The sequence below is a fragment of the Anabas testudineus genome, chromosome 12 (genome assembly GCF_900324465.2).
Source record: "Anabas testudineus chromosome 12, fAnaTes1.2, whole genome shotgun sequence".
Classification (NCBI taxonomy): domain Eukaryota; kingdom Metazoa; phylum Chordata; class Actinopteri; order Anabantiformes; family Anabantidae; genus Anabas; species Anabas testudineus.
Genome location: NC_046621.1, coordinates 6,017,151 through 6,042,863, shown reverse-complemented (window position 1 = coordinate 6,042,863; position 25,713 = coordinate 6,017,151). Strand labels below are relative to the sequence as shown.

The 25,713-nt window shown below is 41.1% G+C and overlaps 1 protein-coding gene across 1 annotated transcript in view; it reads right to left on the bottom strand.

Moving 5' to 3' along the window:
• The window catches only part of LOC113158519 (mucin-2), a 29,359-nt gene extending 3,646 nt beyond the window's left edge, over positions 1-25,713 (bottom strand). The window contains exons 1-3 of the mRNA XM_026354456.1: positions 25,161-25,713; positions 15,536-19,344; positions 13,056-13,127 (exon numbers count right to left, since the gene is read on the bottom strand). Of these exons, the coding sequence (XP_026210241.1) occupies positions 13,056-13,127; positions 15,536-18,486 (3,023 nt within the window). The 5' untranslated portion in view covers positions 18,487-19,344; positions 25,161-25,713. The remainder of the gene's footprint in view (positions 1-13,055; positions 13,128-15,535; positions 19,345-25,160) is intronic.

Genomic DNA, 25,713 nt, shown 5'->3' with positions numbered 1-25,713 from the left:
AGTGCAGTGTGATTTTCAGCTTTTTAATTTCAATATACTGTTTCATATTTAAATATTGATTCATATACTCTCTCAGTGTTTTCATATTTATATCTATGAATGGCTACAGTAGGTACTTAATGTACTTAACTACATCATTCAAACTGAATTCTGTTAATTAGCTGTAGGTGTGGCAACACAGTGCAAGTCTCTTAAAGCAAATCTTAACATATAGGATACTGTGCCGTATGATTCAATGTAGGAAAATGTGTGTGGGATGCAGGGAGTGTACATTATTTAACAGGACCTTAGTCATTTAAAGTAAGTCAGGTGATATGTTGGACAAGCCCAACCTCTGTGAACATTAGATAACATTAGATTTCTAACATATTTAGAAAAACTGGACCGAAATGAATTTAAGAAATTAAACCTGAATGATAGAGTGGAAAGATTAGATTTGTGTAATTACACCACTGATTTGAAACAGAAGCATCTAGCAAAACGTTAAGAGAGCACATCAAAATAAAACAAATGTCTACTGTACAGCTGATTTAGCAGGTACAGAATTACAGGAGTCTGTAATTAAAGTCATAAAAGAATTTCCCTTGGTTTTGTTTAATGTGATGGTGGCTCTGGTGGAAAAGTTAAAGAGATTTCTAAAGTTATTAAAATTCATAACTTAGCGAGACATTTCTACAAAAACAAAAATATCCACCAATCAAAAGCGATGGAAAGGATTCATCCTCTGGGAACAATACAATCCATCTTATAATACACTGTATACTTTAGTCTGTCTAATCAAAGTAGTAGACCAACTGACAGACAGAGTCAGATCTGTGGAAATTAAATCAGTATTTCTGGTTGACAGGCTTAACAACTAAATCTGGGCTCCAGATAATTAAGTTCTGATCATGAGAAATTGCCTTATGCTGAAAAAATAATGAGACAATTAAGGTTTGATCTCAAATTAGACACCCAGTCAGCTCCAATCAGCTTTTGTCAATGTTCAAATTCAGCTGATTGACATGTAAGGTGTACAGGAGAGGAACACCAAAATCAGTAATCTTGTGTATCCAGACCTCCAGTCATCTGGTTCCCAATTGTGTTGAGGAAATGATCTCAAAAAGTGAAGATTTACAGAAGCCTTCACAAACAAGATAGTGAACTCAGGCTAGAACCCAATGAAAACTATGTCTGTAACAGGCTGAAGATGGTGAGGCAAAGTATTATTTCATTTTGTATCGCTGGGAGGAGGCTGTGTGACTGAGCAAGAAAAGAAAGACACTGACACTGTAAACATGACTAATACCTCAGGGACACATCATCATATGATGTATGCTATTCACGGCAGGGTTTGACTATGCAATATAATTTATGCTAATCATAGGATGCTAAAAGCCTAAATGCATATCACCAGCAGTGAGATCACATTACGCCACGACACCTCTTAGCATTAGACAGAACAATATATGACTGTATTTTGAAACTACAGTACTTGTATGAGTATAGAAATCTGATCCCTTTCAAGGTCGGTACATTTGGCTTCATAACTAAGTGCTGAAGTTCTTGGCAACGGTTCAGAAAAAACAAAGGGAAACCTGTTGTGGAGGTTTTTTAACCTTGTGTTGTTTTAATATTACTGTCTAACCCTCTGTCCTCTCGCTTGCATTTTTCCATTGTTGTTATAATAAATGCCTAATATTTACATTTTTATAGGAATTACTCTGATAGATTTTACTAATGTGACCTTATCAATGGCCTCTGGCACTGTCCACAGTGCTTCGTTATCTAAAACCAGCAGCACAGCCAATGCCAGGGAGAGAAGTCACAGACTCTGACCTTGTTTGTGTTTCTCTCTGTGTGCATGAATAAATTACACTAAATATTGTTTATTAAAGAGACCAGATGAGCAATCTGGAAGATTTAGGATGCAAGAAAATCCCTTGCATAAAATAGCTTTGTAAATAAAGAGTAAGTGAGATTAAGACTGATTACTGAGGAAGCGTAAGCTAAAGAAAAGCAAAGCCCAGGAGATGTCAGCCTCATCAGAGTTGGCCTATACCAGCTTAAGACTTGACCTGCTATTGTGGTTTTACTCGCTTTGCCTTGTTTACTCTGTAGAGCTCAATGTACCATGGGAAGATTCAGTGCAAAGTGTATAAATAAGTGAACATGTACTGACCTAGGAGTATCCAGGATGGTCTGTGGGAAAAACGCTGTTCACTGTGAATTCACTCTCATTACTGATTTACTTTGGAAGTTTGCAATGAATGTGTGCTGCTATCAACTTATTGCCTCTGTAAGTCACTCATGTCAGAAACCTGATTCAGCAAAACAGACTCCACGACAATGTAAATATGCCATTAGCTGTTGACAAGTCAAGTAGCAAGGATAGTTAGTCACTCATCAAAGATCAGGTAGACAAACCTGTGTTGCATTTTTGGCCACCTGAGGGCAGCAGAAACAAGGAATAATATGCAATATTGACATAGCAATACTTTTTAAGTGCACAAACTTGTAAAATAATTGCTTCTTTGTAGTAAGTCCAAAGCAACATTGGTATTTGTATATCACCAGGGTTGTCTGGCCGCCTAGTGAAGTCAAACATTCTCGCTCTTTTATTGCAGGTTTTTGGTGTTTTTTAAATTGTTTTTGAAAGACAATGAGCTTAAAGATGCTCTAAAGCTCCGGGAGACAGTTGTGTTTGATCCCATACACAAATCATTAGAGCCAATACTCCTTAATTGAATAGTCTTTAATTGTAATGTGGAAAGTTTGAGCAATAGTATGGTAAATTTGAACTGTTACTGTAAACCATGAACGGCTGAACATGTAATTACAGACTACAAGAGTCTACGACCAAGCAAAGACAAAGGTAAAAAACAACTCTGGAAACTCAAATCTATGTTGACACTAGCTCAATGTTGGTATTGAGGAAATTGGCCCAAAGTATACTGTTCAGCCTCCCGGCGCTGTTGTGAGCCAAATTTAGTGCAACATATGTGATGAGGTGTGTTTACCCAGTCTGTGCTGACATTCAAGCCAGGATTTTTCCTCATCACCCACCCACAATGGATATTCTCAAATGTTCAGCAATGGCTTGACGCAAAAGCAGTAGCTGCTGTTACTGGTACTGAAAGATTTCACCTACATGGTATCCTGATAAAGAAACGACTGTACATTAAGTTAGCTAAAGTGAATTAAAGGCCAAAAGGTGATGCTTCTTGTATGCAGTACCTCGGCACTACTGAGATATTGAGTGATATCCTGCTAGAGTGGAAAACTCTAATGGATGACTGGCTATTGAGGAGATCTGAGTGAAAGAGGTGTGACAGCAGGATGGCAGTTTGCCACTTGAAAAAACAAAACAAAACCCAACAGCGAGCAGTTATGGCCACTCCATCTTTATCTCTGTCGTACAGTAACCCATTCATAATGTACTGAGACTTGTCATTATCTTCCCAGTGTTTATGTTTATTTGGAGGCGGGACAGATGAAGACACTCTCTATGTGTAATGATGACACTGGGCTAAGGTGAACTCTGGGGAGGATTGCTGTGCAAAGATGCAGAAAAAGGAAGCAGCTTAGCAGACATTAAGGATTTTTTGGACAGATTCCTGTGTCCAAATCTTGTTGTTGTCTTGTTTGAATGACACCCCCACCCTGCACATTAGTGTCATATGAGGATGCATTAGTGTTTGCACTACAAAAAGAATGTGGTCAAATGTGACCTAGATATCTGCTTGTAGTTTAAGTGATAGGATCACACTTATGATCCAATATCCCAGGACGCAACAGGGTCTGAGAGACAAGGGGGTCAAACATTCCCCAAATTACAGATGCACCTTTAATTGTCCTAAAAAAAATACAGATGAATGAATCATATCAAGATCAGGTGAAAGTGACAAAAGAATGCAACTCATTAATTAGATCTGTTTTTTGTTTATGGGAGACTTTGAATTTCTGTAGCTCATTAATCCCGAGTGTCCTGACCTACAGTGACAGTATTACCAACTTTTTTAAAACTTTTTTTTTCAAGAGCTTCATTAATTAAAATAAAGCCCAAATAAATGTTACATGACATATGACAACAGGCACGTTGCATCACTGACATGTTTAACTCTTGTTGTGGCCTATAGTACTTGGGTTAGGGTTCCTTTAAAACATGAGTAGAGTAGTGTTAAAACTAAAAAAGCTTGTGTTCATATAAACAGTCTCACCAGTGCTTTTTGTCACTAACAGTTTAAAAAGGTTGGTACCCTGTGAAATAACCAAGGCAGCAACATTTTTGTTAGACAGATTATTGACTTTATAATAAATCATCAGTAAACATGAGTAAGTCATCTGCAAAAGTGATTTTTTTTTAAATGTATCTAGTCTATTCCTATAGATGACTATAATGCATTAATTTACAGAGTTTGGTCTAAATGCATAACAGCGCTCTCCCTGAAAGTAAGTAGTCAGATGTGTAAAAATTCTCAGTCATCCAAGTCACGGTTATCCCAAAGGTGCTGTTCAGTGGCAACTGGTCTGAAAAGCTTAATCAGTTCTAAGTGACTGATTTGGAGTAGCAAGCCTATAAACCCTGTGGAGTCATTATGGTGTAAAAACTTTGATGGTCATGTGACCAAGAAGTCCAGCTGCCACTGAATAGCACCTCTGGGATACGCAGTTGGTTGATCCACTGACTCAGTCTTCCAAATGATCTAAAGCTAACAAAATACAAAAAAGGTTAAGGGGACAGTCCAACCTGGAACCACCTGCTCTCACATCTTTCAAAGCTGAGATTTGGAGGAGCTAGTTCTGACCCTGACGATCCAGACGTTACACCCACTTCACACCGATTTGCCAGCTTCATGGATGTGGCAGAAGGGAATGGGTATGAGTTTCTCAGTCGAGCTCTTTTGTCACTCCTCACACACAGTTCTGTTGTGTGTAAAAACAAGTGCATGTCTTCCTAGGCTGATCACGGGAAACTGCAGTGTTATCCCTTTGTCACAGAATATCTACAGTCTAATCAGATTTGCTTGAAGATGAAGGTGGATGAAATGGTTTGAGACCAAAGGCAATTCTTTAACCTTAAACAGCACTCGTGTCTAATATAAAAGCAAATATTTTACCCACCATTAATAAAGGAAATGTTTGATCAATAATAATATATATACATATTATCGTAAATGCACTTAGACCGTAGTAAGTGGGAAAATATTTCACTTCAGCATTGAACATTTAATGTCCTACTATAACTATTGATCATGTCTGATAATGACATAAACACAGTGCCAAAGCAGGGAGAAGATTGAGTGTGGGTGCTACTGGAAGGGCCTTGGGGATCTAATTTAGCTGTGGGTGTGATTCTAGCGTGATTAGTATTTATATGACACATCATCCACATTAAGCAGTGTTTCCCAGTTCCACATGCCACTCTTGATCTTCCTCTCTCCCCCTTGTTTCAAAGACATGGCACAACGGTGATGGGCACCATCTGGCACTCACTGTTGGCACGGGTTCGGCTCTGTGATTATTGCCAAACAGCATGAACAAGGGTTCCCGCTCTCCCTCTTCTCTTGGTGTGTCTCTTGCTCCCTCTCCCTCTGTTTCACACCCAGCCCTTTATCTGTCATTTCTTCACACAAACAAATGCACGAGTGGATGAATCCGCATTTGTAAGGACATACAATGATTTTACAGCTTCACATCTCCCGTGAAGGATCTGTGACGAAGGCACTTTTCAGATATAAACATGCGTGTTAGCAATTTTATTTATATAGAGACACACTGGAACAAAGTATGCTCTTCATTTCTGTTTTCGTGCTGTGAAAATCGTGTGCTCCTGCTGGATGAGCATTTCTTATGTGTGGCTTCATATGAATGAGAGTGATGCCTACAGTGTATTTTCTTCCACTCCCCTGTGAGATGCCTGTTGCTCCGCAGCTCAGCCCTGAAGTAAAGATGGATTACTGCAGAAGAACTGCTTGCCCTGCCCTTTACACATTTCACACACACCACTTCTCCATTATCAGCCTCATTCACGGGGAAGTGGTGCACACACACACACACACACAGGTCTGAAAGCACTGACAGGGTTGTTAGCAAAAGGTCAGAGTCAAGAATTTGACAAATCTTTCTTTAGAGAAATGAAAACCTCTCATATCCAGTTAAAATGAAACCACCAGCTCTTATTTTTTTCTCTCTTGTTTCTGTCTATCAGTTTCTATTCATCACTGTCTCTTTTTCTTTCTCCCTCGTCCTCTATTTTTGGTCTAAGATCTATAGTAAGGAAAAAAACCTGTTAATGTTTGGATCTTTTTCCTGGCAGATATGGACAACTGGTCATTTAAAAGATGATGAAAAATCCAGTTTCTGCAGATTTCTTGATGTTAAGTGGCTGCAGAGATTTAACCTCAGGATTCAATAGGTGTATTATTGACTAATTAGTATGCTGGACCATTCTTGACTATTTGTGATGTCAGATTTGTACTGTTTTAGAGCAAAAACACTCTGCAGTTTTCTTTTATAGTATTAATGGCTGGCATTTCTTCAGCAATCAATGTATTTTCATTATCTAATTGCCTCTCTACATTATACTTATCATTACTACTGGCAGAGTCCACCTTTTCCATGAGTCCACTTTTCCCATCTGATGTATTTAAGGCCAATATTCACTCTCTTTTAGCTCAGTTTTAGGCCTCTAACATATCTCAAGGGAAATACCTGACTCTTTAGTTGCCTAGTATATTTGCAGGCCAAAAATCTAAACTGAGTGATAATAGGCTTACTCATCATTATAACATATATTAACTTTGTCAAACACAGTCTGGCAAAATTGTAATTGAAACTTTCAAATTAGAGAAAGAAATTGCAACCTCACATTTAAAGCTACGTTATGCAAGTTAACCTGGCACTAGCATGAGACTGCTGCATTCAGTCCTTCCTCTCCCTGCTCTGTATGTGTCGGTTCCACTGCTTTGTGTAGGTTTCATGGCGTAGGTAGGCTTTCCCTGACACTCGGCCTCAGATGCACAATGATGCAATATTACTTTTTGTATGTCTGCTTTGTCTACAAGCTGTGTGCAGTTGGGAAGAACACTTGTACTTTTAGCTATGCCTCCTGTGTTTTCACCATGAAAGCAGCCTGCAGCCGGTTGGCATACCCACTACACCCGCAGGGAGTGGAAACAGAGCACTGCACACACACACACACACACACACACACACACACACTGACCTGCTGTCACACACCGACACACCTCAGGAAATACTGGTAATAATTTTTAGGTATTGCGAAACCTTTCTAGTATTGGTATACAACACTACTGTGCACTACAGCCCAGTGCTGAGCCTCTTAAGAAGTGAATATCATTGCAGTGCTGTTCACTGAGTCTGGGTCACAGGATTCGACAGCATCTTTCCACATTAAGATCAATTTTGGAACATATTTACGGTAAAAAAGTTAATCTTTCTAACTTTTTATCTTTAATAGAAAGACTAAATTAACTGTTACAAACTCATCTATCATAATGTCTGCTCTTATTTGTCCCTCTGACCTCCACACCTTCCTAATTTCTGACATATCCTTGAACACATTAATATAATTCCATAACGATAGAGGGCTGTCTGGTTTAGTTGCTTTTAAAATTCATATCATGCATTCTCTATCCTTTACAAACACACACACACACACACACACACACACACACACACACACACACACAGATTCCTTTGTTGTTGTAACACACCCTGTTCTGTTTCTTCTGTCACTTTCGCTTGCTTCTTCAAATACAGATGCACTTCCCCTCGCCTCCCTTTTTTTAACCTCTGTATTTTCCTAGTAATTCATTTCATATTCCATCCAGTTGGATCTCTTCCTTCCCTGTTATGATAATGGCAAGGAATTGTCAATGTTTAATGAATGGCTGGCGGCTGGATACAGGTTCAGAAATATCCTTGTGACCGTGAACATGAGAAGTTCATCTACAATTTGCTCACACATCACTGTGCTTTAGAGGAGCTCAGCTAAATGTGCACACACTGAGGCACAGATTTTTTTGGCCATCCTTCTATTCATTTGCATATTGTATATATAGTGCAGATGTTGGTTACCCTGAATAAACTGTGCACAGAAACATCTCAAGTTCTGGTTCATTTGGCTCTGGAAGGGCAAGCAAAGCTGTAAGTAGCTGCCTAGGCAATCTTTCCTACTCACCTCCTCTCACACTCCTTCCACCCTTCTCTCCTGCTGCTCCTATACTCAGTTCAGAGCTGCAAGTTTCCACCACTTCTCCCCATCCCCATTTAGATGTGAAATGTATTTATATTCAAAGTGCAGAAAGGAGCGAGAGCAAAGGAAGTGACACAAGCAATCTACTGGAAAAGGCACAGCTTTCTGATGTCTATAAAATACCATAGTCCTCTGATAAAACCAGCACAATAAGAAGCTGTCAGTAGCTATGGGCCAGTGTTGGGACCACGTGGAGAGTATTTGAATTGGACTGCCGTGCCCTTCTAGGGCGGACACGAGTCCAAGCTGAGAGGTAGCACTCTGAGGACAGAGTAGACAGAAGCACATTATAGAGGGCAGGTGTAGTGTGAATGAGGTCTCCACAGCCCACAGCTCTTAACATTGCCTTGAGTGACAGTAAAGACACTAGATTGTTCGTACCAGATTCTCCACTTAGGAGTGTGAGTTGTCCGTTTTTCCTTGGCTCTGATGCACACTAATCTTATAATGATGTTATTTTCCCACATCCTGGAATGTTTCAGTACAATCTGTTAATGCTCTCTGAAACTTATCAGCCTACATTAAACTGCCTGTTTAACCATGCAACACACCATCACAGGGACCTATTGGACAAACTGGCAGCCATCTATCACACACACCGTGCCAATGGAGAGATCTCTCCAGGTCTCCTTTAACACTATTATTACTTTTTAAAATCTTTTAAATCCGTTGTGATTCATTTTTAATGTGGATGAATATTTCACTGCATACTAGACTAAGACATGTGCAAAAATAAAAAAAGACAGAGAGAGTTAGAAGCATGAAGAATATGTAGTTAGAGAAAGAAAAGTTACTGAGATACATGCAAGAGCCAGCCCAGTTTCCTTTCCCGGTGCCCAGTCTCCAGAGTCTGATGCTCCACCAACTCATTCTCTGGTCTATCGCAATCGAAGCCCAGCGTGCAAGCATCCAGTCTTGTCATGTGATGTTGTGTCAGTGGAAATGTGCGTCAGGAAATGCTGATTCATGATGGGTGTTTGGTGAGAACGGCGAGTGATGAGTTGTTACTGTAGGCGCTGTCACAGAATGTTCGTCTAAAACCCTCCCAATGGATCAGTCTATAGCCTTCATCCTACGACTCCTAGAGACTCAGTGGAGGAATCCTCCACTCTACCACCACCGCGCCTGGCATGCATATGCATATCAGTATTGTGAAGAGGCCTTCATTGACAAATAGGATGCCTAAAGAGTCAGCCCAGACTGTAAATGAGAGGAAAAGAGTGACAACAATACGAGTGTGAAATGAGGCCACAGTACGATATCAAACAAGCATGAGTCGCATCCCCACAGATAACAGTTAACCAGCAGGAAAGAGCAAGAATGCTTCCTCAGCAGCCCTTTTCTCTATTATCTGCTGTTCAGCGAAGGTGATGACGGATTGTGTTTGAGAAAAAACTCTTAGTGGACTCATAGTTTAGCTGAAAACGTATGGTCCAGAGAGTCATTAATCCATCTTAGCGTAGCAGCCTATCGAGCTCCTCCAGTGAAATGCGTGATCGAGCAATAGACAGAGCAGTAGCAGAGATAAAGCAGTGGAGTATAGATCTGATTAGGCTGCCGTCTCTGCACACTCCACAGGGATTAAGCACAACAGTTCCTTGTTAGACCTCCCTACTTTGTTCCATGCAGCACATTCGCCATTAGCAAAAAGAATAAGAGGGAGAAAACTTCACTCACTAATTAACACTTCTGCACAGCCACACAATTGCATTCACGTATTAAAATGCAGTTAATGTGCTACTGGTTCTGGATAAATAACATCACATTCATCATGCATTATTTTTCCTGTAATACAAGACCGTTAAAAAGCAGAACAAATGAAGCGCTTATTTATGAGTCTTGGTTGAGGACAAAATGTTCAAAACATTACAGTCTGTAGCCACTAGTATCTACATTTGCATGCTTAAAGTGTCATTAGCATTTTTATATAAGCTTTGCCCTGAAAGATGTCCTGAGTAACTGGAGAACAAAGCTCTGTGGGCAAACACACAAAAACACACTTAAACACACGTATGATAATAGCTTTGTACTTAACGTTTGTTTTAATATTGTTTTTGTTAGACATTCCTTTTTCTTTTTTAAGGAAATGCTATTTTCTTCCATTTATCTAACTTAAAAGTATATGGTTTTGATTAGCACTTGATTCATGAATGAGAAAAAGTGTTCTGACTAAATACACCATTTTCACAGCTGATGGCACAAATTGAACTAATTCTTTGTGTATCATGTATAATTTTCTACACATTCACCCAGGTTTCACTGTCCTTTTAATTCCTTTTAACCATTTTTAATAAACCTGAATTAATTCACTATTATTTGAATTGGGGACAGAATAATCAAACGAAAATAGAATTTGTTAACTGCTCCTTTACATCTATCAGACATAGAGTAATTAATGTCCACTATTCGCTCTTGTTATAGCTCTAATTTGTTCTCCACCAAGTCCTGAGAGAAATGTCTGTGCATATAGGAAGAAGCTCAGATATGTTTTCATATCTATTCAGAGCACATTATTTCTGCATATCAGAAAAATACATTTGGATTTGTTTACATAATTGAAAGCAACATCTTTGCTGCAGCAGAAATCAAGTGGTGAAAAGCAAAGCAAAACAATACAGCTGCAGGTCGGAGGCACTGAGCTGAAAGACGTTCTACAGTGTTCTGTAAATCTCAAAAACAATTTAAAAATTCTTATTTGACCTATTATTACTATATTATTGCTTAATATTGATTATTATTAGTTGAGGGCAAATATTTGTGCATACAAATGTGAAATTATTTAGATTTTTCTAAGTAAATTCCTGTGTAAGCTCTTAAAGCAGATTGATAGTGTTTGGTCTGCTGAGCTGTGCTTTTCTTTGAGGGCTAAGACTTCTTCAAGAAGCTTTTTAATTGATGGAATCTGTCCTGTCAGATTTTATGGCTTCTCCATCACTCACTCCTTTTCAGGCTCCACTTTATCTTTTTTTTTCCCACTCCAACACCTTTTTCTCTATCACAGCCAAATTCCCTTTTTGGACTCAGCTCAACTTGATCCTCAAAGAAAAGAAAATCTCCTGCCCTTTCAAAGCGGGAAAATCCTCTTGTCACACATGAAAAAAGTGTGTCGACTTGACAGGTGATTGAGAGATAAGTCCTCATCTGACCATAAAACAGTGACTTGGGATGTCTGCTACGCAGTGCAATATGAAGCATAATATATCAATCCAGCCGCCAAGGAGAAGAACACATGATGATACAGCACGAAGATGAAAACTGTCACGTTTTCTCTTTCAGTACAGTCATCTCATCTGTATTTCTTATTCCCTGTTTTCAACTTGAGGAACTGCTGCTGCTTCATACTGACATTTCTCAGCGGTAACCCTCACTATAATATTCTAATCTTTCAAGATGAAGCTGAATTTAGTTTCTGAATGGATCTTTGTGGACTTCCACTCCCTCTGCTCTCAGTCTTGTTCCATTTCTAAATCTCAGATCTTTTCTTTCACATCTTTTTTCTTTTTGTTTTCCACCCTCTTATCCTCAATTGTCTTTTTTCTTCTGCTGTTCCTTGTTTGGTGAGGGCTGTATACACTGTATAAACAAATTACTGTGAATAACCAGGTTAGGCTAATAGTTTGATTGAATCATTTATGTGGTTTACAATAACTCAACTTCAGCAGTAACATCATTTGTTTGTTAATAAGGTTAGTGTTGAGGATGTGTTGTAGCTACAGGAAACACCTTATTAGCACTGCAAAATAATAAATGAGTGAGTAGGTGAGTATGCAAAATCAAATCACTGAATGTAATCAGTCTAAGGTGTAGCCATGCCACATCTCACAGCTCCAGTCTACAATTAAAAAGACTGATGATGAATCTTGGCCTTAATTGGGTTATGCTTTCTCAGAGTTATGACATAATTTGACACAACCCCTCTAAGGTGTTTACATGGAAGTTTTAATAATAAGAGCACTGCCTTAATCCTGTCATAATCAAATTATATTAGTGCATGTAAGCACGCTGAATGTCAACCCTCCTCCCCTCAATGTTTTCTTTCTCACCTCCCTCTGCAAGATTTGCTTCTTCTATTAACATTCCTCTTTTTTTCAGTTGTGACATTTGCAACTAAGAGACAGGGATTTCAATTTCATAGCAATCCACACTTTTCTTTTTTCCTTTCTTCACCCTCCTGTAAAGTGTGAAATCCTGTTTGTTAATTGATTGATTTCAATTCAAATCTGATTATATATCTATATATATCTATATATATATATATATTTGATTATGCAGTAACTATGTTTATGTGTGTGTGTGTGTGTGTGTGTGTGTGTGTGTGTGTGTGTGTGAGTATTTGACACTGTATGCCTGTGTGCATCTGTGTATGTAAAACAGAGATAAGGAGAGTGGAAAAATGAGAGAAGTAGGGGGAAGGAAAAAGTGAGCACATGGGTGCACAACTTAAATCAGTGCACTTGTACACTTGATTGAATTTGAGAGATAGCAGGAGTGTGTATGTGATAAAGTCTTAATAAATGTCTTATAACTATGTTCACTGATCAAACCTTCTGTGTGTGTGTGTGTGTGTGCAATGAGTGGCCATACTCCAAGTGTTATATCCGGCTGTGCTGTCACAGACTGCAGAACGACAACCCTACCAAGCCATAAAACTGAACTCCCAAAACTGACCTGATTCAAAATGACAGTGTGATGCACATAACTGTGTGCTGAAACACGCAATGTGCTCTGAGTGCTTACATGTAAAACAAGTGATAAATATGCAGAAATTCACACGTAGATAGATATCTCCAAATACCTGTAGATGATGCAGGCACAGTCCCTGCAGGTCCCACAGTTCTCAATGTCCTGTCCGGTTCTGTATGAATGTCTTCTGTTGAAAAGCACAGAAATGACATATCAGGGGTAAAAGAGTGATGTTATGCGTGTGTGTGTTTGTGTGAGTCGTAAAGACATATTCAGGTTATCTTCTCCCTTGCTGAGCTGAATTTCTGGCACACACATTCCTGCAAATATACCAATCTCCTCTCCGAAATCACCCCTGATCATTTTTAATGAAATATACTCCTTCCAACAGGCTCAGGCTGTTACGTAAACCATGAGTCACTATATCACTCCAGGCATAAAATAATGCTTATGAGGTAAAAGTCAAGTCTGCATGCATTAGACTTAGCCCCATCAATGATTTCTTGCAATGGGAACACGCAACATATGTCATATTATGAGACAAAAGGCCATGTAATCACATGTTCAAATGTCTGCAGAGTATAGTGTGGCATTAGTGTTAACAGTGTGATTTGGATTATGCTTCTCAGATATCAGTCAAGTCGTTCCATGGCTTCGTAGACACACATCCATCCGCGTCTATCAATTCCTAGCCGAGGGTTTTCTCGTTTCCACATCATGTACTATTTTGGTGTGATAAGATGAGAGAAATTCCTAAGCAGCTTACATTGTAGGAAGCAGATTAATTAAAGACTTGATAAGAATTGTAAAAGGTTTACACTAAGAAGCATGGAGCATCTGAAACCACCAACATGATGACAGCCAAAATGCTGATGTCTATCTCCACCTGATGTATACATGCATGAGTTGGTGTGAAATAGGTGCAACCAATCCCCTAAACGTGCCCCTGTGGTTTGACATCACATGAATTTGGTAGCATATCTAAAGTTGGGACTTGCATGACTGACATAACACTTCATAAAAATGATTACAGATCCTACCCTGCCTACTGTCTTGCTTTCAGCCTCTCTATTTCGCTCACCCTGTTGTTTGGCCACTGTCTCTAGCCTCATTCTTACCAAATTTACACTGTGTTCTGTCCGCACAGCTTTGATGCCAAAGTATTTACAATGCTTATAATGCTGGTATTGGCTATAAATAGAGAAGCTGCATCACAGCAAAGCTTAGGCACAACAACCATCTATCTGTAATATTCACCGCACAAGATACAGGGGGCTTATTACAGCAGGGTTGTGGAAATTCCCTTTTGGTGAAGAATAATCTGCCTACAAAAACCCACTTGTCTACTCCAGTGCATTGGAGAAGACACAATCTCTCATTGCACTACGATCACGTTATCATGCCTGCCCCCCCCGTTAGTTTTTGTATGAAAAGAATCTGAATCTTACACAAGACAATTATCTGTCTGGTAATAAAACAGCAGGCTCTTAGGCTACATGCTGACATTTACTTTCCAGGTCTCCAAAATACCACTGATTATTTACGTACTCCTATTTACTATTTAAGTCTTTCTTTATGCCTTAGCTCTTTTCTAGGTAGATAGATTAATAGAAAGACAGATAAAAAATGCAAAGACAGAAATGCCTAATTTAATTTAATAGAGGTTAAGAGAAGACTGATGGTCGAAGTTGGTCACAGATTAGCAGATGGCCTTTCACACTACATTTGGTCCTGGCCTGAGAGCCCCTGTTAGCCCTGGGTTTACAGCTCCATTAGCCTGAGGCTTCCAGTCATTTCACATTTGAAACTTCAAATGTGGGACAGCTCCTCTTTTGGACTTTCACACTACATTTAAACCCAGGTGAACCCCTTTTAAAACGCTTGATTATAAATTCTGGTCTATACAACATTCAACACTATTGCTGAACCTTTGAACATCACCTTAGACTATGATCCTGAGTTTTCCTCCCTCCAATGTCAAATACTAGAATTCAGTATCTTTTAGTTTTATGAGTTACTAGTCTTGAAGACAAAACAGCAGTCTGGTTGGTGCTTGCTTAAGTTACAGGTATCATTGTTCCAGGTATGATACAGAAAATCCAATTTGAATAGTACATTTATTTTTGAGGCTTATCGGTAGCCTTCAAATTCTAAAACCTGAAGAGTAGTTAGAAGTAGTTTATATAATAATATAAGTTATCACAGGAGCAATTGTTGTTGTGACAATTTCTAGCTAAACAATAGAAGTACTGTGTTGAAGTTATAAAGTATTCTACTAGAGATACTTCACTGACCACTGGAGTACCTTGTCAGCTAACACTGTACTGTGTTATTGCACAAATCGCGCTATGTTCATTTTTGCCAGGTGACACTGTATATTTTTCCTGTAGCCCTCTTCTCTCTGCACCAATGCTGCATGACAGCATGACCTCATTGAAATGAATGGGATTTTTTTAGGCAGAGTTGCAAGAATAAACATGGCCTCAGTTGGAAACATAATTAAGATAAACTTTATAAAAATTAAAAGTAACAAAAAGTAGATCTTCATTTTTACAATGTAAATAGTCCCAACAAATTGAAATATTGCCTCACCCATCTCTCTCTGCTTCCTTCTTCTCTAGGTCTTGAATGACATCCAGCAGGACCTTGATGGTGTTTTGACTGGTCTCCAGGACCCCCTCCAAACTGTGGAGCTGGTTCTGCAGGCTACGAATGTCATGCAGCGGTCCATTGGGACTCAGGAGCTTTTCTGTCACTCTGGACGGGTCCAATTTACACCTGGCCCCAGACACCAACCCTCCCAGAATTTCCTGCACTTGTCTTAGTGTATCAGCCTGGGTGGCAGTCAGGGGACCTGCTGTAGGTTGCTCCCCAGAAACAGAGCAGGCCCTACCACCAGCACAACCCTGCTGGTTTGGAGGGAGGGGCTGTTGGCTATTTGGGGTGTTGGGCCTGGTGCTGGCTCCTGAGCAGAGCATTTTGTGTAGTGCCCCAAGCTGAGCCTGGGCTGAGCTGAGACAGCTGGACTTAAAACAGGCCTTGGCAGGAGAGGAGGAGGAGGAGGACTGCTTCTCTCCCTTCATCACAGCAACTGGGGGGGTTTGAGCTCTATGCTTCAGAGAGCTGGCTCTCTCACAGACTTTGGGTGAGTCGGTACATTTTATATCTTCCTGTTTCTCCTTTTCCCTGTCTTTATCTTTCTCACTGGCCTTACTGTCTGCCCTGAGCATGGGTGTTCGAATTGTAGGACCTGGTGGGTCATTTCCCTTTTTGCGAGGTGTGTAGGGTGGAGGTGGTGGGGGAGGAGGTGGTAGTCGAATGCCCCTCTTATCCTGAGCACTGTAGGGGGCCTGAGAGGGGGGTGTATATGGTGGTGCAGCACGAAATGTGGAAGAGTACAGAGGAACAACTTTAGTTGGAGTTGCACTTGACTGAGCATTCGGAAGAGTGGACACATACGTTTTCACAAGTGGGGGTGGAGATTTTATTTTTGGAACGGGTGAGGTGTAGGGGGCTATGCCTGTGGAGGTATTTTGCAGAGCTTGACATGGGATGTTGCAATGAGATACAGTTTGTACGAGAGTCGTGTAAGAAGGTGAATTAGAATTTGAATGAGGGGCATAGGGACCAACTGGATGTGTCGTAGTGTAATATGATATAGAAGTGCAAGACAGAGCAGTTTGAGTTACAAATGTACAGGGTGTTAGGGTTGCAGGAGGTGTACTATTTGAGGCATTGCATGGTGGTTGATGTGTTACATTTGGGGAAGTGATTGGATGTTTGTCTGTTTGGATGTCACAGGCAGATATACTGGGAGTAGTATTTGGGGTAGGGGTGGAACAGGTTAAGGTAGCTGATGATACTATGTTAGAGATAGGAGATGTGCAGCTTTGACTTGGAACTGATGGTGCAATTAAGGAAGTACTGGTGCAGACAACAGCTGTGCTAGGTGTTGTTGGTGGTGACACAACAGTATAATAGGGGATAGGGTGTTGGACAGTACATGCAGAAGTGGAACAAGGAATTGACAGTGCTATGGGCGGAGGTGGGCTGATAGTTGGAGAGAGACAAAGTGGCTTAGCGCAGTGTTCAGGGGTCTGAGTTGGTGCACTTGAAGGTAGGGGAGAAGTACAGTAAGGCACAGTAGTTATTTGGGTGGAGGGAGTGTCATGAGTTGCAGTTGGAGAGACAGGACTCTCAGACTGAATTTGTGCTGGATTAGGTGAAATCATGGGAGGTGGGGAAGCACAGGAGCTGTGCATTTGTGTCTGCGTCATGCAAGGTGGATTACTTGGAGTTGAGTGACAGGGAGAGTCTGTTTGTATTTGAGTGGTGCATTGTTCAGCATTTGGAGGTAGGGCTGGACAAGAGTTGACAATTTCAATTTGGGTTGTGCATTGTTTGTCACTCAAAGGTGGAGACTGATGTTGACTCTCAGTTTGACTTTGAGTGGTGCAATACTTTGAATTTTGAGGTGGGGAAGGGCTTTCAGTTTGAACTTGAGTGGTACAGAGCCTGTTATTTGAAGACGATGGGGATGGACTGCGACTTTCAGTCTGAGTGGGAATGGTGCAGTAGTGCACTTCCTTTCCAGGATCACTTGTTGTCCTATTTAGCCGCTTTCTTCTCCTCACCACTGAGGGAGTGCTGCTTCCCTGACGCTTGGGGCCATCTCGGCTAGATACAGAGGAACAGTGACATGGCTCAGTGTTGTGAAGGACTGAGGGGGGGCAGCTGTGCCTTGAGTTTTTTACCACACTAACAGCTGATTTAATATCTGTCCTGGAGGCTTTAGACCTCCTTTCCACCACAGTTCGATCCCCAGGCGCAGGAGGACCATTTTGATCCTTCGACCCAGACAGTGACACATGGTTGTGCATAAGGTACTCATCTTGAGAGTCATGTTCGTCATCCCCATCCACACCAACTGAGTCCCTGAGACTGTTGCTACGTGTGTGGGTGGAAGAGAGGGACTGGGGCTTTTTCAGGCATGGGGATGTCTGGATGGCGGTGCTGGTGCTTGTACTGGCCCGGCGTGTCATTGGCAAAGTTAGGGAGTTAGTCTGCGGTGGTACCCAGCATCTACGTGTAGGACCCGGCGTCAGTGGATGAGGAGGGGCCCTGGCTAAGAAAGCAGCCACAACCTCTATGGTACTTGCCATATCCCCACGCACGGCCCCCACCACAGAGGTCTGGCCAGGTAGAGTGTCGGTTGGTGGTCCATCCCTGTCAGTCCATGGCTGGGGGGACCTGCTGCTTTGTTTACAAAGAGGATGTGGGCTGTCACAGTCTGTGGCAGGCCTCTGATGGCTATTGTTTTCTCCTGTTCCACTGTTGCCACTACTGCTGCTGCCATCCTCCAGGTCTTTAAAACGTACCTGGTGAGTGCGGTTGCGGCGCCTTTTGAGGCGACTCTCAATATCTGGAGAGTCACGATTGAGCAGCACTGAGCGCACAGTCATCGTCCCAGGCAACCTGTCCGCCAAGGTGCTCTTGCCGTTGGTTTGGCCTGTGAGCAAGCGGTTGGGCTCTTTGCTCACCATTTCTCTCGCTCCCCCAACATCCACAGACTCGGCAGGCAGTTTGATGTTGTGAAGGCCTAGTGTGTTAGTGCGTCATCAAAGAAAGGAAAGTGATCCCTCCTTTACTATATTTTAATTATAACAGTGAGAGATCTATACAATTGATTGAGTTCCAGTTTCATCACAGAGCAGACCGAGCTAGTATATCAGCTGTCTCTTTATAGGACTGTGTGCAGCTGCTCAGGTTATCTCAAATTAATACACCAATGACGTCCTTTGCAACTAAGATTGTCCTCAAGAAAGGATGGATTACCATATTCACAGTTCAAGGTGTAGTAATATTAAGCACAGTAAGTAAAACTGAATGTAGATCACTGTGATAAATGTTAACCCAAAGAAGTTTATGGGTCTATACTCTTCCACTTATACAAAAATAAATATATGCAGCATCAAATATTCTTTAAAATCAGCATGTGAGAAATGTCCATACTGTTCCGCGTCTTCTGAACTTGTGCACATCTTATTCCCATTCCTCATTTTTTAGGGAAGATGAGCTCTTGATGAGGCCGGAGATATTACCAGCAAATAAGCATGAAGGAAGGGAATGGAGCTTTTCCATCCCTTCTGTGTCCATTACATTGGCTTGTCTACTTGGCAGCCCCTCCTGCTCCACCTGCTTTGTCCTCTGGGTCCACAGGAGATTGGATAGCCAAGATATAGGATAGGTCTGAGTGTTTCCCCATAATAGCCTATCCGTTTCAACTTTTTTTGTTCTCACTCCTTTCCTTTTGATTTTAACATCCCCTCCCTGTGTTTCTCTCTTTCTCAGCTCTTCTTCTCAGTGACTCATTCTCTCATGGTTGAAGACAGTGTGAGCTCCTAAAGACATCACAAAGAGAAAGAGAAAAAGGAGTGAGACTGTAATTGTTTCCATATTATTACATTTCCATTGAAACACAATGTGCTTGTTCTCTGGGATAATGAAGACGATATAAGATAGGCAGCTATTTTAAAAATGTATGAGCAGGGTCAGCAAAGAATGGAAAAAGAAGACATCAATTCAGAAAAAGTAATGAAAGGATGGAGGTGGCAAAAGGAAAACAGAGTATAGGAAAAACACACTGAGTGCAGTATCATCAGCAATAGAGAAAAATACACGCAAAACAAAACAAAAGAAATTAATTAAGGCCCATTCACACAGTCTGAAGCAGATACTTTATATCTATCTCAGATTCCTCTCTCTGTGGTTTCCATTTTGTTAGATGGATAATTATTATTAAAAGTAGTTGTACTGCAGTAGCAGAAGCAGCAGTAAGGGTGGTATTCAGTTTCATTCCTGCTCACGGGCACACAGTGTGATTGTTATCTTATTTCTCATATGCATGTCTTAGAGATTTTTCTTTTCCATCTTGTTTAACAGTCTGTGGCCCTGTTATCAGTCCTTGATGATCTGCCATGGTGACATCCTTTCTGATTCATCTGGTCACTCTTGTGACAGTCTGCCCGCCATGCTGTAGTTAGTAGTATGTTCTCGTCACTTTGATTCTGTGGTTTGTTGTTGACGATCTATGGCCTTGATACGTATATATATCACTTCCATTTCCTGTCTGTGCCACTGGCAGTCAGGCGTGATTGTATTGTTCGCCTTACACAATCTATGGATCTGTGCCTTGTTATCTCTTTGTGATAGCCTTTGACACTGACAGGCCTGGGCTAATTCTGTGTGCAAGTGTGACTGGCTGCTACTCTGTACCCCTCCCTTTTCTGTGGGAGGGGTAATTAGTGACTCCTTCACAGCTCCCAGGTTATTTAGGGAGAGAGATACCCAAGGGGCTGCCACTTTTATTTACATCCACTGTTTTCTCTCTTTCTTTCTCCAGCTGTAAAGAAGAGGATCTTTGTCACAACCGCACCTCCACCGTCAGCCTCTTTAAAAACATATTAGGTTATTAGGATTAATTATCATTAAAGTCACAGCAGACAGAGACTTGAGGGAGAATATCAACCATACACACTCAAATATTTTAATGGATTTAGAAACAAACCACAGGATTCCCTCTCATTTTACTTTCTCATCACTGCCATGTGTACAGATGAGCTGCTTAGCTATAATTCACACAGAAGACCACATCACTCAGGGTTATGGTACTTATTCATGCAGGTGTGAAACACAAAATTCTGCACTTTAAGAAACAGAAAACAGAAGCAAAGTTATATCAGTAGCATATTATTGACGTGCCTTGATCTACACCGTCCATTTCACCTTGATGGTGACTTACTTTCCTAATTCTCTCTGGATGAAAACATGTTCCCACTCCTTCTATTTTTTTCATTGATAGATCCCATTCCACTCCGGTCATCAGTCTTCCTACCCATCTCTCTCAAATGCTCTCTACTTTCAACCTTCACCCTGACAGATTTTCCTCCACCAGTCATAGGATCATTACCCTTACTCTTTCTATGGGGTTTCATCCTGATCCTGCTACTTAATATCTTTCCATCTGGCCCCACTCCTTTTTTTTCCACCTTCCTCCACTTCCTGCTCGACCACAATCTCTCATGCTGGCTCTTCTTGTCCTACACCCCCTCCTCTCCACAGTTCCCCCCCCACTCGGTCTGCAAACTACCCTGGGATCAAAATTTACGCTGACAGTTTAATGAATCTAGACCCTCTTAATGTTGCATGGGCTTACTCTTGTGGCTTAGTCCAGCCCTTTTCCCACATGTGACATTTTCATGTTGAGCTTTATTGGCAGACAAGAGATAAATCACCAGGCAGAATGAGGAAGGTGTGCAACGGCATAATGCCAGCAAGGGTCGTAGCTCTGCAGTTATTATTTAAGATTTACTACAGCCCCCTTACAAGTTGCCTACCTCTTGGAGAAGGGTTTATGGTGAATATAGGCTCTTTGTGTGTGTGTGTGTGTGTGTGTGTGTGTGTGTGTGTGTGTGTGTGTGTGTGTGTGTGTGTGTGTGTGTGTGTGTGTGAGAGAGAGAGATGATAATAATGCTAAGGTCACGTCAGATCGCCGTGTGGTAAGCCGTGCTGATGCTGAGAAACATATCTGATGCATTCAAAATATAAGCAGCCAAGACTCCGGTTGCACAGATCTAATAATATTCTGATCCAGAGTCTTTCAGGGATGTTGAGAACTGTATCCATGCCAATAACACACCTTTGGGTCTCACTGTGCTGAGGAGGTGGAAGGTGCTGGGGATTGAATTGTTATGTAAAGGCATGTCAGATTGGATAGTCTAGGCATGCTTGAATTTGTCAGACAGGACTGAGATGAAGAGGAGGCACAGAGAGGAGGAGGAAGGAGAAGAGGTAGACATGCTTGGTTATATTTAGAGATGCTATGAGACACAGCAAACTGAGAGGAGTAGGAATCTGAATAAGTAGGAGGGAGAAGAGGTGGGGGGGGGGGGGGGGGGGTTGGGAACAGACAGGCAGAGGTAGGGGGACAGGGAGCAAAGCAGGAGGGAACAACCCCTGGCAGCAGAGGAAATGTCATGGTTAGGGTTCAGTGAAGTGGTAAATCAGGAGCATCAGCATGTCAGGGCATTTAAGGAGGAACTGGAGAAGAACTAAGAAAAGCTATATGATCAGTTATTGGTCCTGTGAGCTCAAAGAAGAGTAAGAGTTACTATACCTGAGCTCTGTCAGAGGAATTTACAACACCCTCAGCTCACACAACAGAAGTAAAGTGCATAAGCCTTCGCGGTGTCTGAACCACTACCACATGTTTATGTTAGGTAACCACAGCACAGCACTATTTCAAATAGGCATGTTTTGTTAGATTTTAAGTCCATAAAGAACTTTGTGGGGACAACAATCTACATGTAAAAAGATTCCCATGCATAATGCCTTAAAACCTAAAATTACACATCTTTAAAACACACATCTTGTTTTAGAAAAGATTAAAAGATATGTAAAGGCTGTAAGTAAGGCAACTGAAGGCATCATGTGCCCTTCACTGACGAGCTGCAAACTTATGTGGCTGCCTCTGACTGATGAAATCTTGAGCCTGATCATGGGTAACCCCAAATTGAATTACAGAAGCAAATTCAAATCCAGTTCGTAATTCATTATACTGTATATCCATGACAACGCAGTGCACATAACACTGACGCCTGTGTAAAAGCAGCAAGATGTAAATGCGGGTTTGTTTATAACTGTGCATGTGAAACCAAATGCAGCTGCTGTTGCATTATTTTACTGTTTAACATACATCTTTTTCATGTAGGTACAACAGTCCAGGAATTAACGTTTACTATTAGACACTAACTTCTCTCTTGAATCCTGAGTGTGACTAGAGCTTTGCTTCCTGTGACTTCCTACACAAGTACATGTATTTGAATTTTGCAGCTCTAGTCAGCAACAATAGAAATAACAGACACAGTTAGCGACTAAATAGTGAACATAATGAAGCATGTAGCAGCTAAAGAGTCAGATATTTCCCTCAGGAATTGGAGAAGAGCGAAACACAATTAAAAGGAGAGTGAATATTAGGCTTACATTAATCAGGTGGACACAAATACAACTCCCAATCAATGATGCTGCTCTGTATGTGCTGGACGTGTTTCCAAACACGTTTTATATTCCAACTAAAAAGGAAATATTAAGTCAATGTTAGGTTCATGTCTTGTTTCTACTGCCCCCAAGTGGCCAAAAACATCAAATCAATGTGCATTACTAAAGGATTAAGAATGTGCTGGTTAATTCAGCACGTATACATTTAGCCAAAACTACAGTGAACTACAAACTACATTTCCATCTCAGCTCATGTACAATGTCCTAATATCTATTTGGTTTACTGAAAAAACTGAGTGACGGTAATTACCACCTTAATAAAACCTTAACTCACTTTAAAGGTGATAGCTTGTTTTGGTTTTAATAATGAAAGAATCATAAATGTGTTTTTATTTTCCTGTTTTTTTTTTCCTATTTACATAACAGCACAAGATGAAAACACTTCAAGGTTAAACATCACTTATACAGTCACACCAACACACAAATGTTAGCATGCAGAGTCACTGGTCAGCTCATTACCAAAGAGGACACTGTGGACACCTTATTGTTCCAGTTTCTTTGAAGGATGACATCTAACTTTTAGACTGCGAGTGCCAGGAATGATTTGTTCCATCTGTCCTTTTTGACCAAAGTCCTCTGCCTATTATTAAATCCCTCTATATAGGCCAATGGATTGTGATAAGCATACTTAGCCAACTGTGAACAAATTGAGGATGTTTGACTAACTGTGCGAGAAAGCCTGAGTAAACATTGTTCTATGTCTTGCTTCATTCTGCACCATAATAGTCTTTGGCTGGTTAGTTCCTCTATGCTCTGGCTTTTTGCCCCTTTTCTGATGCCGGATTGAGAGAAGTTAAATTTTCCAAATATTCCTAAATATGTATGTAGACAAACTGATTCTCAAGAAAATAAATCAAAGAATAGGAGAGTTCTGTTGAGTAAAGTGCGAATAGTAAGTGGTGGTGACAGATTCACAAGCAATTTGAGAAAGGATTAAGTGGTAGATAAAAAAAAGAGGAAGTTAGAGATGGAGATAGCTGACCCTTTAAAAGACACTTTAATGAGATAAGATAAAAGCCAAAGATACTGTAAGACAGAGCAGAGGGAGGGAGAGAAAAGAGTTGTGCGACAACCGACAGGATTAACAGCACAGCATTTCTTCACACAGCAAATGTGTGTGTGCCATTGTGCACCTGTGCGGGGTGGCTGCACGTACGTATATGTGATGTTGTCCATGCACGCGTGAGAGAGAGCAATTATTTTTTTATCATGCATGTCGATGACATGATTACTAAGAGATAAGTTGAATGAGGAACATGAAGAATGTACAAACTACAATGAACTACTGGTCCTAAATGTATTATGATAATGTTACAGCACATTAATATCACTGAAATGTATTAATTTCACACATCACTTAAAGGACTCTGTGAAATTAAATGCTTATTTAGGCAGAACTGCATTGGACCTTAGATACACACACAGACACACACACACGCACGAATATGATCCATACAAATGGAATTCCCTCAGTCTGTGCCTCCTCCTCAAACTTTCTGCGTACACCCCCCTACCACAGACACACACACACACACACAAACACACACACATGCACACACAGAGTCCTGCTCGTGACAAATATGCAGTGAAAGCACGCTGCTGGAATCTGCAAAGCTACATCACAGACGGACCAATCTAAGCTCCTCACTCTTTAAAGCTTCTCATAAAGCTGCACAATCTCGGAAAATAACTCCCACACCTGCAGTAAAGCAAATCCCAGCATCCAAACACACACACGTACAATCCCATTTCACTCGATTTCACACACACACAAACACAGCCACACTCTGAGCACATGAACACACCCCCATTGTCAGAATAAATATGGGCGCACACACACACACACACACACACACACACCTGCCAAACACAAACAGAATCCATGCATGCACGTGTGCGGACAAACGCTGCCTTTCTTTTCATTGTATAATTCAGCAGAGGGTAAAAGAGCCAAAACAAAACAATAAGTAAAAGATAAATGACAACAGATACTTGTGTGATTCTTTTAAATCAGTCCTCAGCTCTAATCTTTCTCACTTCGTTATCTCTATGGTGATGCTGAGAGAATCTTCCATCAGGACACGAATTGAGTCACACATACCACATCTCTCTCTTCCCTTCTCCCTCTGTGTTGTCTCTTTCTCCCACAAATGCTCGCTCCTCTTCTCCGCTATTCCTTCAGATCTCTTCCTCCCATTCTTCCATCCCTCTGGCATTCATGTTTGCTTTTATTCCCACCTCTCTGTCACTGCTGCTTGGTGAGCTTCACACCGTTTCTTTTCCTCTGTATAGAGTCCATCTGCTCTTTCCTCCTCCTCCTCACCTCTTTCTATTCTCCTGTCTGGTTGTGTCTTCTTCTATCTCACCTTCCTCTTCTCCCGTGGATTCATGCCTTTCACGTGGGAACCTTTTTATCCATCCATAAGAGCTCTGAGCTGCGCTGTGCCTACCTAGCAGTCTGAGCGTTTGTGCTGTGAGTGGAAGTGAATGGACAGGAGGGGGAGCAAGAAGACAAGAGTGAGCAAACAGGCAGTTATGATCTCAGATGCTCCTCTCAGTTCCCCCTGTCTTGTTCCTTTTTCTTCTCTCCCCCTTTCTCTCTGTATCTCTCCATCATGACCTCCTCTCTGTGTCGCCATGCAAGCCCCTGTATT